General features: G+C 49.3%; 2 protein-coding genes across 5 annotated transcripts in view; one reads left to right on the plus strand and one right to left on the minus strand.

Annotated features, from left to right (window-relative positions):
* The window catches only part of MGRN1 (mahogunin ring finger 1), a gene marked incomplete at its 5' end in the record, with an annotated part of 82,230 nt that extends 82,114 nt beyond the window's left edge, over nucleotides 1-116 (minus strand). Inside the window, one exon of the mRNA XM_082199763.1 lies at nucleotides 4-116. Coding sequence (XP_082055889.1) covers nucleotides 4-116 — 113 coding nt within the window. The remainder of the gene's footprint in view (nucleotides 1-3) is intronic.
* NMRAL1 (NmrA like redox sensor 1) lies at nucleotides 82-15,898 on the plus strand. 4 transcript variants are annotated; one of them, XM_082199876.1, is made up of 6 exons: nucleotides 82-206; nucleotides 10,425-10,494; nucleotides 12,718-12,956; nucleotides 14,055-14,304; nucleotides 15,242-15,432; nucleotides 15,644-15,898. In XM_082199876.1, exons 2-6 carry the CDS (start codon nucleotides 10,455-10,457, stop codon nucleotides 15,821-15,823), a joined length of 900 nt encoding a protein of 299 aa, XP_082056002.1. In that variant the 5' UTR covers nucleotides 82-206; nucleotides 10,425-10,454; the 3' UTR covers nucleotides 15,824-15,898. The 4 variants fall into 4 exon arrangements, with proteins under 4 accessions (XP_082056002.1, XP_082056003.1, XP_082056004.1 ...); XM_082199877.1 differs by having other exon boundaries at nucleotides 98-222; XM_082199878.1 differs by having other exon boundaries at nucleotides 108-222; nucleotides 10,429-10,494.
* Nucleotides 15,899-16,533: the final 635 nt, after the last annotated feature.

Here is a 16,533-nt window from a genome sequence, read left to right on the forward strand (position 1 = left end):
AACACAGCCATGCCGCTGCTGCAGTGAAGCCCCTGCGGGGGAGAGAGTGCCTCCGAGCATGTGCAGAGTTCCTTTCCCCTCCTTTCCCTCCCGCGGGCTGGACTGCATGACGACATCGCCGTGCCTTTCGGAGTCACGCGCTGCTCACGAGGCTCCCTCGCGCCAGGACGCCTTTTTCCTGCGGATTATCGTGATCACCAAGAGTCGTGAGTCTTTAGCCATGTGCATTCAGGGCGTTACCCTTAACACGTGTATTGACCAGGGGATGAAGAAATCCCAGCCCCCGTCATTCCAAATTGTGCCAAGTGGGGTCTCCAGTCCGTTCCAGGGACTAACTGGTGGCTCAGCCAGAGTGAAACGGGCATCCGATCTGTGATCCTTCCGTTGCAATTCCTGCATTGCAGCGGGGTTGGGCTGGATGACCTTTGGGGGTCCCCCTCCAAGTCCTAATGAAGCCTTAGTTTAGGGGGGGTTCATTTGCCCGCTTGCCCAGGACCGAGAAGAGCAAAAGAGCACCAAAGAAGGGAAAAAGGTAAAAGGCGGATCTAGACGGATCCTCGTGAATTCATATGATTTTTTAATTCAAATTAAATAAAACCACCATGATACTGTAGACCATGTCTTACTCTGTAGACAGCATCAAAAAAATCACGCATCCACTATTTCGTGGGGCCGCAGGGGCGCAAAAACATGGTTAAAAAACACGGATCCTCATGGATCCTCATGATTTTTGCACAAGACCAGCCCAAAGTCACCATCAGATCAAACATCATGGCCAGGGGCACAGAATCCACCACAAAAATCACAGATCCACGGCTTCCTGGCCATACCGTGGCCCAAAAACGTGGTTCCGAAGCATGGATCCTCATGGATCCTGTTGATTTTTGCACAAGACCAGCCCAAATTCACCGTCAAATCACACATCATGGCCAGGGGCACAGCCTGCACCACAAAAAACTGAGATCCACGGCTTCCTGGCAACACCATGGTCCAAAAACGTGGTTTTGAAGCACGGATCCTCATGGATTCTCATGCCTTTTGCACTAGATCAGCCCAAACTCACCATCAAATCACACATCATGGCCAGGGGCACAACCTGCACCACAAAAATCACAGATCCATGGCTTCCTGGCGACACCGTAGCCCAAAAATGCAGTTTTGAAGCACGGATCCTCACACTTTTTGCACTGGGCCACCCCTAAATCACTGTCAAATCACACTTCATGTCATGGGACAAGCTTGCACCACAAAAAACTCGGATCCACGGGTTCCTGGCCATACCAAGCTTAGTACATAACAGGGAAGGAGTTAGACAAAGAATGACCCAAGAAGTCCTCAACGGCAGAACAGGCGGGTGATAACAAGCAGTGTGTTACAACGGCTCTGAAGGCGGATGAAGGCTGCAGCAGATAGGATCCACCAGTTTGTCGTGACTACTCATGCCATCAGAACAGAGCCCTACTGCGAAGACTGTGCGTTGGTCAGCGTGCACTGATCTACACACATAAAACAAATTCACGCACAGGCGTCTTCCAAAAACCAAACCCAACCTCCCCAAACCCTCGCCCCATGGCATCACTAAATGGCTACTGTGGCAGGAATGTGAAGCCCCTAGTCACGAACTGACACATGGGCGGTCAGTCGTTCTGACTCAAGGAATGAGGCCGTTGAGCAGCTCAGCAGCTGTATCCATGACTGAGCAGCCCTTTTTAGGATCCACTATGCTCACCCCGAAAAGGGGAAGGGGCTGGAAACGGTGCCCTAAACATAGTATGCCTCCCTTTTTCCCTGACTGGATTACCGCGCCCAGGTGGAATCTCTTTTCCCATAGTTTGAATCGATTATTCTGCATCCTAGTCTCTAGAACAGCAGAAAACAAGCTTGCTCTCTCTTCAACATGACATCCCTTCAAATATTTAAACATGGCTATCATGTCACTCCTTAATCTTCTCTTCTCTAGATTAAACAAATCCAGCTCCCTAACTCTCTCCTCATAGGGCTTGGATTCCAGACCTTTTACATTTTGGTCACCCTCCTCTGGACATGCTCCAACTTGACAATATCCTTCTTCAACTGGACACAGTATTTCAGGTGTGGTCTGACCAACCAACCAGAATAGTGTGGTAGCATTCCTTCACTTGATCTAGACACTATACTCCTATTGATGCAGCTCAGAATTGCATTGGCATTCTTAGCTGCCACATCACACTGTTGACTCATATTCAGCTTATGGTCGACTAAGACTCCCAGTGGTACCAGTCCTTGCAGTTTCCTTCACAGTAAACCATAGTTAGGTCACCACTGGGCCTCCTGCACCCTTCCTTCAAGAAACATAGTGACCAGCAGGCTTCAAACAAGGAAGGTAAAATATCTGAGCAATAGGTTAGTGTATCCTTCCATCCCTCTAGGCATGTTCGAGACACAGTAATGTAACTCTCGTTCAAGATTGTCTCTTCTTGGGAGGAACAGCATCAATTTCCACTTGAAAATATTTGTCTTGTCCTTCAAAATAGGTTTTCCCACAGTACTGTATTATTTCTTTTGCAATCCAGGGTCTAATGGCAGCCATATCCTTTTGTATGAACTGTAATTGGGCAGCAGAAGCAATCAGATGGGCAATGGTACATGTGAAAGGACCGTAGTCACTGGAATTACGGTACCTTGCCTGGGTATATCAGTTGGTGCAAAAAATGATCAGCCGCAAAACTATAGGGATATTTTGAATCCATCTCATACAGACATGCTAGGAAGGATGTTATTGCATCAATCACAGAGTGGTTCAATCCATGTTTGGAATCTAGATAGAGCATGGTCTTCCTTTTAAAAATGATTACTATCAGTATCCAGTGGACTTCTCTGTCATTTACTGGAATAATCAAAACATCTTTCTTTAGCACTCCAAATCTCAAACAGTTCTTCAGAGCTTGCACTGGCAATCTTTGACATATCTGCATGAAGTGGCAAGTACGGTAAGTGGGAAAATTGTGACCTAGCTCTTTGGCCATGATCACCCTGGAGGCAATAAAGGCATCTATTATGCGATCATTTATCCAGTTTGATCCTTTCAGTGTGTTTATGTCATAGTCATACACACAGATGTTGCCAACTGAACCCAAGTCCCATGGTTTGTAGACTGAGTGCGGGGAAGGTACAGTTGTGCCATGGGGGAACTGATGTACAAATCAGTGATTTGTCCAAACACTTCTCACTTTGTGTTGAGAATATGGGGCTGCTATCAAAATAATCAATATTGGTCACTGTCAAATCCTCTTTCCCACCTTTTGGAGTGGAGGTCATCTGAGGCTGAGTGCTTTCCAGGTGTCTCATAGTCAGTTGGTGATCTTAAGGAGTCAAACCCCTCAGCAGCCTGCACTGAATCAGATGCTGGAGCTACTGTTATCTTTTCCTGCAGTCTGGGGAACTTTCTTCCCGATCTACTCTTTTATTTCACTTCAACTGTGTGAGCTGCAACTGGCAAGGCCTCCCTGGTTCTGGTGGCATGCCGATAGATTTTGTGGCAGCTATAATATGGTAACAAGTCCTGGATGATGTCCTGTACGGACTGTGCATGCATGGCTGCCCGTATGGTCGCCAGGAGAGCAGCTGCCCATACAGCCTGTACGGCCGCCGTGAGAGAGGCTGCGTGTACGGACGCTACGCAAGCAGCAGCCTGTACAGTCGCCGCGAGAGCAGCTGCCCGTATGGCCCATACGGTCGCTGCGAGAGGGGCTGCCTGTACAGTTGCCGCAAGAGCGGCAGCCAGTACAGCGACCTTACTGTCACCCTCCCCCCAGCATGGCACCCCCAGGGCACCACCACCCCGCTGCCCCTTCGTATGCCCCTGCAGCCAACCAAATGTACTATGAACAATCTGAAGCCATGCTGGGCACAATTCACCACTAATCCTGTTCTTTTTCTAAAAACACGTGGTGGACTCCAGGAAAGCTGTCAGCAGGCAACATGATTCCCATGGGCACCACGTTGGAAACCCCCTATTTCAAAGTTTGCACTGACAAAATCTGTTCTCAAAAAAACTTGCAGTTAAACCTCCATTTATAATTACTACCCCTGCAAAGCAACCAACTTTTGTCCCAAAACCATTTGTAGCTGAATTGACGCAAGACAGGTGATTGTTTTTCATGGTTACTTTGGTGGTCTCCATCTAGTTGGTTTGATAATTTACATTCACAGGGAAGATCATCACAATCTCTGTCTTGGACATTCTTGGGATTTAGCAGTGTCAAAAATTTCCAGGTGCAGTTCTTCACAGTGGAAGCTATGAATATGAATGTCATTTTATTTCAATGTTCTTGCTAATGCAGAACCATTTCAGATAGCGTTTGTATTTCGGTCATTCCATGGACATTGGTGTGATCTTACAATATAATTTGGTGGAGTCCATTTAACAATCATGCCGATCCATGAGGATTAAAGTATTTAATATAGTGTTTGTTCCTTGGCTGTGCTCTGTGGTTTTTGTGGTTCGTTCTGTGGTCATATACATCATGTGTGATTTGATAGTGATTTCAGGGTGACCAAACATAAAAAAACCTAAGGATCCATGGGGATCTGTGCTTCATGAGAATCTTTTTACAGCATGGCAGTGCCCCAAAGTGATCTGGCCATGAGCAGCATAGGTGGTTGGGTAATGAATATGGGGCGACCCAGAAAACTGTGGAGCCGTAAGTTTTAAAAATATATATATATTCAATTTTATAATGATAGGGAAGTACAGAAAGGGAAAAGGGGGAGGGGATAGATAGATAGATAGATTAGAAACTTAAAAGACCTATAAAGATTATCAAATCCTACAAAGTACTACTACTACTATTACTACTACTACTACTACTACTACTAGTAGTAGTAGTATATTTGTACCCTGCCTATCTGGCTGGGTTTCCCCAGCCACTCTGGGTGGCTTCCCAAAAAATGAAATAAAAATACATTAAAAAGTCACACACGTCCCTAAACAGGGCTGCCGTCAGATGTCTTCTAAATGTCAGGTAGTTGTTTATCTCTTTGACATCTAATGGGAGGACATTCCACAGGGCGGGTGCCACTACCAAGAAGGCCCTCTGCCTGGTTCCTTGTCACTTTGCTTCTCACAGGGAGGGAACCGCCAGAAGGCCCTTGGTGCTGGACATCAGTGTCTGGGCTGAACGATGGGCGTGGAGACACTCCTTCAGGTATATCGAGGCTCCTTCAGCATCGAGGCTGTTTAGGGCTTTAAAGGTCAGCACCAACACTTTGAATTGTGCTCAGAAATGTACTGGGAGCCAATGTAAGTCTTTCAGGACATGTGTTATATGGTCTTGGTGGCCACTCCCAGTCACCGGACTAGCTGCTGCGTTCTGGATTAGTTGTAGTTTCTGGGTCACCTTCAAAGGTAGCCCCACGTAGAGCACATTGCAGTAGTCCAAGCGGAAGATAACGAAGAGCATGCACCACTCTAGTGAGGCAGTCTCCAGGCAGGTAGGGTCTCAGCCTGCGTACCAGATGGAGCTGGTAGACAGCTGCCCTGGATACAGAATTGACCTGTGCACCCATGGACAGCTGTGAGTCCAAAATGACTCCCAGGCTGCGCACCTGGTCCTTCAGGGGAACAGTTACCCTATTCAGGACCAGGGAGTCCTCCACACCAGCCCACCCCCTGTCCCCCAAGAACAGAACTTCCATCTTGTCAGGATTCAACCTCAATCCACTAGCTGCCATCCATCCTCCAACCGCCTCCAAGCACTCACACAGGACCTTCACCGCCTTCACTGGTTCTGAGTTGAAAGAGAGGTAGAGCTGGGTATCATCCGCATATTGATGGACACCAAGCCCAAACCCCCTGATGATCTCTCCCAGCAGCTTCATGTAGATATTAAAAAGCATGGAGGGGAGGACGGAACCCCGAGGCACCCCACAAGTAAGTCTGAACACTCATCCCCCCCCCACCACTTTCTGGACACAGCCCAGGAGGAAGGAGGGGACCCACTGTATAACAGTGCCCTCAGCTCCCAGCTCCTCTAGACGGTCCAGAAGGACGTTATGATCGATTGTCGCAACCAAGGCAGTTTCAGTCCCATGATGAGACCTGAATCCCAATTGGAAGGGATCCAAATGGTCTCCATCCTCTAGGCATGCCTGGAGTTGTTCAGCAACCACCCACTCAATCACCTTGCCCAAGAATGGAAGATTTGAGACTGGGCGATAGTTGGCCATACTGGCAGGGTCTAAAGATTTTTTTTAAGAAGCGGTTTAATGACCCCCTCTTTCAGCTGGTCTGGGAATGTTCCCTCACAGAGGGAAGCATTCACCACCCCGCAGAGCCCATCACCCAGCCCTTCCCGGCTAGCTTTTATAAGCCAGGATGGGCAAGGATCAAGGAGACAGGTGGTTGGTTTCACGCATCCAAGCAGCCTGTCCACATTCTCGGGGGTAACGGATAAACTGATTCCATGCAACTTGACCAGACAGGGCTCTAGCACTCTCTCGCCCTGACCCTGCTCCCACGGTGGTGTCTACCTCCTTCCGAATATGAGCAACTTTATCTGCATAAAAATTTGAAATATCGTTGCAGGAGGTCTTGGGGTCTTTACAAGGCCCCGGTGGTAAAGGTGGTTCCGTTAAATTGCAAACCACCTGAAAGAGTCTCCTGCTACTATCTTCTGCAGATGAAATAGAGGCGGTGAAGAAAGTCTTCTTCGCCGTCGCTATCGCCACTTGGTAGGCTCGACATTGAGCTCTAACCCGCGTCCGGTCAGATTCGGAATGAGTTTTCTGCCACTGGCGCTCTAGCCGTCTCAGCTATTGTTTCCTCACCCGCAGCTCCAAAGAAAACCACGGGGCTGTCCGGGCTCCATGCAGTCGGAGAGGGCGCTTCGGAGCCAGACAGTCGATAGCCCTGGTCAACTCCACATTCCAGCGGGCCACCAGGGAATCAGCTGAAAGGCCATCAACATGGGATAAAGCATGCCCTACCACTCTCTGGAAACCATTTGGATTCATTAAGTGGCAGGGGCGGACCATCCGCATTGGTCCCACCTCCCTGCAGAGGAGAAGGGTCACAGAGAAGTCCAGTTGCACCAGGAAGTGATCTGACCATGGCACTTCTTTGGTTTCACTTTTACCTAGTGTCATATCACCCACGTCACTAGAGGTGAACACTAGGTCTAAGGCATGTCCGTGACTATGAGTTGGGCCAAACTTATTCAGGGACAGCCCCATGGAGGCCATGCTTTCCATGAAGTCCCAAGCAGCCCCTTGTAAGGTCATGTTGGCATGGATGTTAAAATCCCCTAGGACAACCAAACTAGGTATCTCCAGGAGAACATCGGCCATGACCTGAAGCAGCTCGGGCAGGGAATCCTTGGTGCAACGGGGAGGTCGGTACACCAAAAGGAATCCTGTACTGCCCCTATTGCCCAGCTTCCAGAACATGCAATCAGAGAACTGGGTCTTTCATATGCGCAGAAGTGCCAAATTGCACCGGTGCCTGTGCAGACGTAGCGCTTCAGGATGCGAACGCTGTGGGTTGCGGAAGTGCCTCAGTCACGGGTTATGTCTGCAACCCGAGGTTCCACTGTACTAATTTTGTTTTAGGGCTTAATTTGCAGTAAATTTTATTCCTTTATTCATAATTGTTCTCACTGTTCTACTGTGAACTGCTCTTAAAATTTTTGCATCCATTTTGTCATATAAGGTTTTGCTTGTTCAGGCTTGGTGTCATATTTGAGTAATAGTTTATTAAATTTTACCCAGAAGGTAGAACTCTGTTATGATGGACTCAAATTCTATCTTTTCACTGATTTAAATGTTTGCCATACAGTCTTTCTTGAATCTGGATATTAGTTGACAGTATGTAAGCAGTTTCATATTTTTTCTCCTCTTTATTACTTTGGCATGTATTTGATCTGTTCTTGAAGATGAACCATATCTTGGTACAATATATACCGTATTTTTTGCTCTATAGGACGCACCGAACAATAGGACGCACTGAACCATAGGAGGGGGAGAACAGGGGAGCGGAATTCTCCCCCTCTCCGCTCAGCGCCCTTTCAGCGAAGTGGGATGAGAAACGGAGCCCCTTCCATTTCTCCTCCAGCTTCACTGAAGGGGCGCTGCGCAGAGAGGGAAAACAGTGCAGCGCCTCTCCAGCGAAGCAAAGCCTGGAGAGCAAGAGAGATCGGTGTGCACCGACCCCTCTCGTTCTCCAGGCTTCAGGCGGCTTACCATAAGCCTTCGGTGATCAGCGGGAACTTACGCTGCGCTCCAAAGGCTTCAGGCGGCTATCCCTGAAGCCTTGAGAGCGAGAGGGGTCTGTGTGCACCGACCCCTCTCTCTCTCCAGGCTTCAGCGAAAGCAACGCGTAGCCTCCGGAGCGCAGAGGGAGCGCTCCCTCTGCGCTTCGGAGGCTTCGTGTCGCTGAAGCCAAGGAGCCTGCATTCGCTCCATAGGGCGCACACACATTTCCCCTATAGAGCGAAAAATACGGTAGCCATATATTCTCCTATCGGCTCTAATAATAATATTGCAGTGGTGACATTAACAGTGCAGGTAAGGGCATTTTTGTGATTTTTGTAGTGCAACTCATGCTTTTTGTGGTGCAGGCTGTGCCCGTGGCTATGATGTGTGATTTGATGGTGAGTTTGGGGACCACAATGTGAAAAGAGTGAGGATCCTTGAGGATCTGTGCTTCAAAACTACGTTTTTGGGCCATGGCGTTGCCAGGAAGCCGTGGATCCATGATTTTTATGGTGCAGGCTGTGCTCCTGGCTATGACGTGTGATTTGACAGTGAGTTTGGGTTGGCCCAATGCAAAAAGCGTGAGGATCCGTGCTTCGAAACCACATTTTTGGGCCATGGTGTGGCCAGGAAGCCGTGGATCTCAGTTTTTTGTGGTGCAGGCTGTGCCCCTGACCATGTGTGTTTTGACGGTGAATTTGGGCTGATCTAGTGCAAAAATCATGAGGATCCATGAGGATCCGTGGTTCAAAACCACGTTTTTGGGCCGTGTTATGACCAGGAAGCTATGGATCCTAGTTTTTTGTGGTGCAGGCTGTGCCCCTGGACATGATGTGTGATTTGATGGTGAGTTTGGGTTGGCCCAATGCGAAAAGCATAAGGATCCATGAGGATCCGTGCTTCAAAACCACATTTTTGGGCCATGGATTTGCCAGGAAGCCGTGGATCCATGATTTCTGTGGTGCAGGCTGTGCCCTTGGGAATGATGTGTGATTTGACAGTGAGTTTGGGCTGATCTAGTGCAAAAAGCGTGAGGATCCACGAGGATCCATGCTTCGGAACCACATTTTTGGGCCATGGAGTGGCCAGGAAGCCGTGGATCCGTGATTTTTGTGGTGGATGCTGTGCTGCTGGCCATGATGTTTGATCTGATGGTGACTTTGGGCTGGTCTTGTGCAAAAATCATGAGGATTCATGAGGATCCGTGCTTCGGAACCACGTTTTTGGGCCAGGGCGTGGCCAGGCAGGCGTGGATCCGAGTTTTCTGTGGTGCAGGCAGTGCCCCTGGGAATGATGTGTGATTTGACGGTGAGTTTGGGTTGGCCCAATGCAAAAAGTGTGAGGATCCATGAGGATCCGTTCTTGAAAACCACGTTTTTGGGCCATGGTGTGGCCAGGAAGCCATGGATCCGTGATTTCTGTGGTGGATGTTGTGCCCCTGGACATGATGTGTAATTTGAAAGTGAGTTTGGGCGGATCTAGTGCAAAAATCACGAGGATTCATGAGGATCCGTGTTTTTTAACCATGTTTTTGCGCCACTGCGGCACCACGAAACCGTGGATGCGTGATTTTTTTGGTTCTGCCTACAGTCTAAGATGTGGTCTATAGTATCATGATGTTTTTATTTTGTTTCAATATAAAAATCATATGAATTCATGAGGATCCGTGCCTCGGATCCATGTTTTTATGGTGCTGCAGCGCAGCAAAGTGTTGGATCCACGTTTTTTATAGTCCAGTTTGTAGGCGTGCCTTCTAGGTGTGATTTGACACTGCATTTGTTGGAATTATTTTTTAAAAAGTGGAGGATCCATGAGGATCCGTGTAGATCCGCCTTTTATGCAGACCCCTCGCCAACCAAGCATTTTACCTTGAGGGGATAATCACGTTAAGCAAGTTCCTCACCTATTTCCTTGCCTTATTTGGTAAGCCTTTTCCTTGTGGCTTCTCATCTACTTGACCAGTGTCACAAGCCAAACCTGTTTAAGCAATCTATATTGGAGTCTAAAGCCAAAGCTGCTCAGGCAATCTATATTGCAATCTATCACAAGCCAAACCTGTTTAAGCAATCTATATTGTGACAGGGCTAAACCCTCCCTTCCTTCACTGCCTGGAGTCAGGAAAGCAGTGCCAAGGCGGGAGCAATCTCCAATCTCCCTCGAGACCTTTGCAAAAGTTCTTTCTTCCTTTCTCTAAGGCAGCCAAAGAACCCTCAGCTCCTCCGAGGATGGCAGAGAAGAAACGGGTGGTGGTTTTTGGAGCTACAGGTAGGTAACCTTCCAAAATGGAGACTAGGAAACATGTTGCGCATTCTTGCATCTCGGCGGGACATGGGCGCGTCTGCGGGGAGGCGGGAGATTTATCTCGCACGGAGAGGGGCTGATCTGCGTCCCCGGGGGCAGTTCGGGAATGTCAGGCTGTGGACCTCGGGGGCTTTAGATGGCCTTAATGTGCATTGCTTTGCCTGCTTCAAAACGTGCTTAGGCAGTACCCCCCCCCCCTTTTAGGGAGTATAGCCCAGTGGTAGGACATTGAATCATAGAACTTAGTTGGAAGGGACCCCGAGAGTCATCTAGTCCCCCTGCAGTGCAGGAATCTTTTGCCCAACCTGGGGCTCGAACCTGTAACCCTGAGATTAAAGTCTCCTGCTCCCCCTTCAGTCTCTGGCATATCCAGCTCTCCTGCCTGAAACCCCAGAAGAGCTGCTGCCAGTCAAGAGAAGTCAGCCCTCCCAAACTTGCTGCCCCCTAGCGTAGTGTGGTTCCTCATTTAATGACATTCCGCTGCCTGCTGTAGCAACTTTAACACACTGTTCTAGATGCTGCGTTGATTTTAACTGTATTATTTTTAATTCCTTCAAATTACAGTACCGTGCAATGAAATGCAGCGTGAGAAATAAAAGCAGCAACGCAGTTAAAATGAACACGAGCATTTAGTGTAACGAATGGGCTGTCTCCATACATTGGAAGGTGGCAGGCTCTCCTTCCTGGGAGGCTTTTATAGGCAGAGGTTGGAGGGCCACCTGTCAGGGATGCTTAGAATCCTAGAGTTGGAAGAGACCCCAAGGGCCATCGAGTCCAACCCCCTGCCAAGCAGGAAACACCATCAGAGCACTCCTGACATATGGTTGTCAAGCCTCTGCTTAAAGACCTCCAAAGGAGGAGACTCCACCACACTCCTTGGCAGCAAATTCCACTGTCGAACAGCTCTTACTGTCAGGAAGTTCTTCCTAATGTTTAGGTGGAATCTTCTTTCTTGTAGTTTGGATCCATTGCTCCGTGTCCGCTTCTCTGGAGCAGCAGAAAACAACCTTTCTCCCTCCTCTATGTGACATCCTTTTATATATTTGAACATGGCTATCATATCACCCCTTAACCTCCTCTTCTCCAGGCTAAACATGCCCAGCTCCCTTAGCCGTTCCTCATAAGGCATCGTTTCCAGGCCTTTGACCATTTTGGTTGCCCTCTTCTGGACACGTTCCAGTTTGTCAGTGTCCTTCTTGAATTGTGGTGCCCAGAACTGGACACAGTACTCCATGTGAGGTCTGACCAGAGCAGAATACAGTGGCACTATTACTTCCCTTGATCTAGATGCTATACTCCTATTGATGCAGCCCAGAATTGCATTGGCTTTTTTAGCTGCCGCGTCACACTGTTGGCTCATGTCAAGTTTGTGGTCAACCAAGACTCCTAGATCCTTTTCACATGTACGGCTCTCAAGCCAGGTGTCACCCATCTTGTATTTTTGCCTCTCATTTTTTTTGCCCAAGTGCAATACTTTACATTTCTCCCTGTTAAAGTTCATCTTCTTTGTTTTGGCCCAGTTCTCTCATCTAAATGCTTGAGTTGCGACTCCTGCATTCCAGGGGGCTGGGACTAGATGACCCTCGGGGTCCCTTCCAACTCTACCATTCTGGTAGAGTTGATTCTGTGATCCACAGAGGCATTGCAGGCAACCTGAGTGAAGTTCACAAGGCCACCATGCCCTTGACTACAATTCCCATCAGCTGCTGCCATCGTCCCCTCTGGAGGACACCATGTTTGGGAAGGGTGGTTGAGACAGTGCCCAACTAGATGACCTGAGGAACTGACCGTGCCTAAGGCAGGGCCTTGTTCTTTGTGATGCATCTGTGGTCCATACTGCTGCCGACTGCAGAGACAGCTGAAGAATCCAGGGAGTCTCCCCTCTCTCCTGGTCTCCCAAGAACGTGGAGAATAATGAGGGGAGCAGAACAGAGGCCAGAGGTACGCAGACGCAGTTTGAGACGGCTTGGGAGAGGAGCATCTTAGGAGGGGTGGAAGGCAGGGACCTTCAGCCCTGGCAACTGCTCCGTAGGGGCAAGACCTGCTGGGAAGGGTTGCTGAGACCACTGGGCCGAGGAGGATTCCATTCCCTTGAATAAAGAATTCACGTCACCGGCATCGGATATTTCCTTCCTTTCTCGCTGACCTGCTTCTGACTCCCCCCCCCCGACACTTGCGTTCCCGCAGGGCTCCAGGGAGGCTCGGTGGCCAGGGCCCTGCTGGACGATGGCACCTTCCAGGTGCGTGCTGTCACCCGTAACCCGCAGCAGAAGGCTGCCCAGGAGCTGGAGAAGAAGGGCGCTGAAGTGGTGAAGGCAGACCTGGCGGACGTGCAAAGCCTGGAACAAGCCCTGCGAGGGGCGTACGGAGTCTTCCTCGTGACCGATTTCTGGGAAGATCTCAGCAAAGAGCGGGAAGTTGCCCAGGTGGAGCTAAGCCCAAAGACGGGGCAACTGCAGTGCAGTGTGAGGGGTGCCCAACAGGCACGTGGGGGGCGGGGATTCTCTTTCAGAACTGGCTGCTGAGGCTGCATCTGCAGCAGTTTGATATGCTACTAAGAGCATCACATGCCAATAATAAGCCTGGCAACCAATCAGCAGCCAAGTCTGATCTTGGTAGAACAATGCAACCTGTGCTGCATGCAACACGGTGGCGATTAATATACACAGATCAGTAATTATACATACTTTTATCAACCTTCTGGGAAAAATACAAAACATTAAACAAAGCCATAAAGACTTGCAAACTACCCAGCCTAAAATGAACTTATAATGTCTGGTTTCAATAGATTTTTCAAATGCTTAATTTCATTGTCTACAACTTTCTTAACCTCCATCTACAACTCTACTAGCATCTCTCGGTATTGTGAATATCACCGAACTTGCCTTTTGTTGGTATCTTCATGAACTTATCTAAAAGACTGAGTTAAGCATTTGAAAAATCTATTCAAACCAGACATTATAAGTTCATTTTAGGCTGGGTAGTTCAAAAGTCTTTGTGGCTTTGTTTAATGTTTTGTATTTTTCTCAGAAGGTTGATAAAGTCTGATCTTGGAGACAGATGTGACCTGCTGACAGGATCTCTCTCGTGCCAGCAACCCTCCTGCAGCATTCTGCACTAACTGCGGTTTCCAGATCAGCCTCAAAGAAATCCTCAGATGGCTTGGATTGCAGGAAATCCATTCTTGACGTAACTAACACAAACTCCAGTGGCTAAACTATCCTGGTCTCAGCTGTTGCACCAGCCATAGTTGGCCAGAGCTAGTCCTCGCCCCAAGGCCACCGGGGCGACAGCTGTACATTAAGCTGCTGCTGAAGGCAGAAGGGCAACTCCAGTGACCCACAGGGGCCTCCGCAACCCACAGCCCTGCAAGCCACCCCTTTGCCAAAGTTCTTTCACTGCTGCCGGAAGCGCAGGCAAGGACAGTCCCCTGCCTGGGAGGTAGCCACCTTCTTCCTTGGGGGATAAATTTGGGGAAGACCAGTGCTTCCTGCCTCTCATTCCGTGTCTGGTTTTGCACCCAGGGGAAGCTCGTGGCAGACTTAGCCAAGCGACTGGCCTTGGGCTACGTGGTTTACAGCGGCCTGGAGAATGTGAAGAAGCTAACGGAGGGGCAGCTGGAGGTGCCACACTTTGACGGCAAAGGCGAAGTGGAGGAATACTTTCGGGCTGTCGGGGTGCCCATGACCAGCCTTCGGTTGCCCTGGTACTTTGAGAACTTCATCACCATGTTCCGACCCCAGAAAGCCCCAGATGGAGACAGCTATGAGCTAGGTAACAGCATCCCTCCTTCTGCCCTTAAGAGATGCCTCACCTGCTGCCCAGATTGGCAGGGAGTCTGATACCACTGGCGTGCCCCTCTCTTGCGGAGGAGGGAAGGACGGGGGGGGGGCTCAAGCAGGGCAGGTGCTTTCCTTAGTCTGCCACTGCCCTCCTCACCCCATTCCAAAGGGTTCATTGGACCCCCTTTCATATTTTATTTTCATATATTAAATGTGTATACCGCCCTTTATCCATAAATCTCAGGGCATCACACAGCAGCATGGGCATAGCCAGGATTTATGTTAGGAGGGGCAGGCTTCATGTTGGGGGGGCAGGCTTCAGTTAAGTTTTCTTATTGATTTACTTGCTCGACGGGGGGGGGGCATGTGTCCCCTTGGCTACGCACATGCACAGCAGAGGAAAGTGCCTGCAGGATAGGTAGCACAGATCTCCTTCCACAAGCCTCCCAATAAATTTGGGGAACTGATTGAATTATTATTTACTATAGAGCTTTGTATTCTTGGTGCCCCTTGTACTTCTGATGGTTTCAGTCATAGATTTGTGGGTCTGTCTTGCAAGTCCTGTGTGCCACACCTTTTGCTCTCTCATTTCTTAAAGCGGTCCCTTCCCCTTACTTGTCTACGTTGCTTACTGCAAATATCCAGATAACCAGCTTTATAATTTCTTCTTGTGAATGTAACACCCCATGACAGACTTGGTTTGGTTTTTAGGTGTTTCTCTCATGAAGTTCTATTTTGTGGTTTGGGATGCATCGATAATATTCAATAAAAATATGCCCCCTCCCTAAAAGAATAATAACATCCCCCTTTGTGCATCCGGGTTGCAATTGATGGTCACCTGCACTTGCTCTGCCTGTGCTGTTTTCTCCTTCCCTTGAGAGGCCTCAGCTCCCGATCAAACCTCCCTCCTCTTCTCCTCTCTTTTGTAGCCATCCCCATGGGAGAAGTGCCCATAGATGGGATGGCCGTGGCCGATCTCGGGCCAGTTGTGGTTCGGCTGATGAAAGAGCCAGAGAAGTACGTAGGCCAGGACATTGGGCTGAGCAGCTGCAAGCACACCGTGGCAGAGTACGCAGCCCTGATAGAAAAGCACACCGGGAAGCCTGTGAGAGATGCCAAGGTAAAGCAGGTGCATGGGCAGCCCTCCAGGGAGGGGGGTGGGGAGGACCACCAAGCTGGCACTTGCTGGAAGGAACAGGCCACACCTATCTGTACCTCAATGCCACAGCGAGCGCGCCAGATGCTGCGGAAAGCTCCCAGGCCCCTGTTTGTTTCCAGGTCAGCATCATCTGCAAGTTGGACCAATGCAGTTCCTCCTGCTCTTTCTGCAGATTTCGCTTGAATCCTATGAGAAGCTGGACTTTCCTGGTGCCCAAGAGTTAGCTAACATGTTCCGCTTCAACATCCTGGGACCAGTCCGAGATCCTGCCGTGACCCTGAAGCTCAACCCAAAGGCCAGGAAGTTTGAGGAATGGGTGGCACAAGAAAAAGCTGCTTTCAAGGACCTCTAGCAGGGGGGGGGGGCTCCCTGGGATCACCTGCTTTGTTCTCCCCTCTTAAATAAAAAAAGATGGCTTGGACCGTTACTCCATTCTCTTTGTGGGGTTGAGTTCATGGGAGGGGCGGCGGTTTTGAGGCTTCAAGTCGAACCACAAATGGGGGAGACCTGGCAGCTCCAACCACAGATCACACAAGTCTTGGGTAGTTATTTGCTTTGGACAAAACTACAAAGCCCAAGGCTGTCAGTCATCCGTGCATAATATCTGCTCACGTGACCCAGAGAAGGGGAGAAGTCATGCTTGGGAATTGGCTTGGGCCAGGAAGTGATTTTGAGCCTGTGTCCTGGTGGAACCCTGTAGCAAGGCAGCCTGCCTCCACTCCAGGGGCTGCTGGAACCCTGAAGAATGGGAGGTGAGCAGTGTAGCAGCAAAGCCTCAGGCTCTCTTGCCAGATAAAAGGTCACAGAGTAGACAGCCCGGTGTATGACTACAGGACCAGGAAGTGGAGACTTGCCTTGTTGCTTTGGATCTAACAGCTGGATGTGGGAAGCCACGTCCTAATATGTAGGGTCAAGCAGGCAAACTAGGGAAAGCTGCTAGTTCAATAGGACGGCTTTCCTTTCTGAATCACCCCCTAGCAGCAGGGTTCAAGGATACAATTTCCCCTCCCCTTCCTCACCCACAAAAAAATTCCAGGTTGCTGTGACATTTGAAAGAGAGAA

The sequence above is a fragment of the Podarcis vaucheri genome, assembly GCF_965113315.1.
Source record: "Podarcis vaucheri genome assembly, chromosome: 14".
In the NCBI taxonomy this organism is placed as follows: domain Eukaryota; kingdom Metazoa; phylum Chordata; class Lepidosauria; order Squamata; family Lacertidae; genus Podarcis; species Podarcis vaucheri.

Excerpts from the sequence above, each read along its gene's own strand:
- NMRAL1 (XM_082199876.1), top strand. The coding sequence starts at position 10,455 with ATGGCAGAGAAGAAACGGGTGGTGGTTTTTGGAGCTACAG. Across the intron at positions 14,305-15,241 it reads TGGAGACAGCTATGAGCTAG|CCATCCCCATGGGAGAAGTG; the intron begins GTAACAGCATCC and ends TCTCTTTTGTAG. Across the intron at positions 15,433-15,643 it reads AGCCTGTGAGAGATGCCAAG|ATTTCGCTTGAATCCTATGA; the intron begins GTAAAGCAGGTG and ends CTCTTTCTGCAG.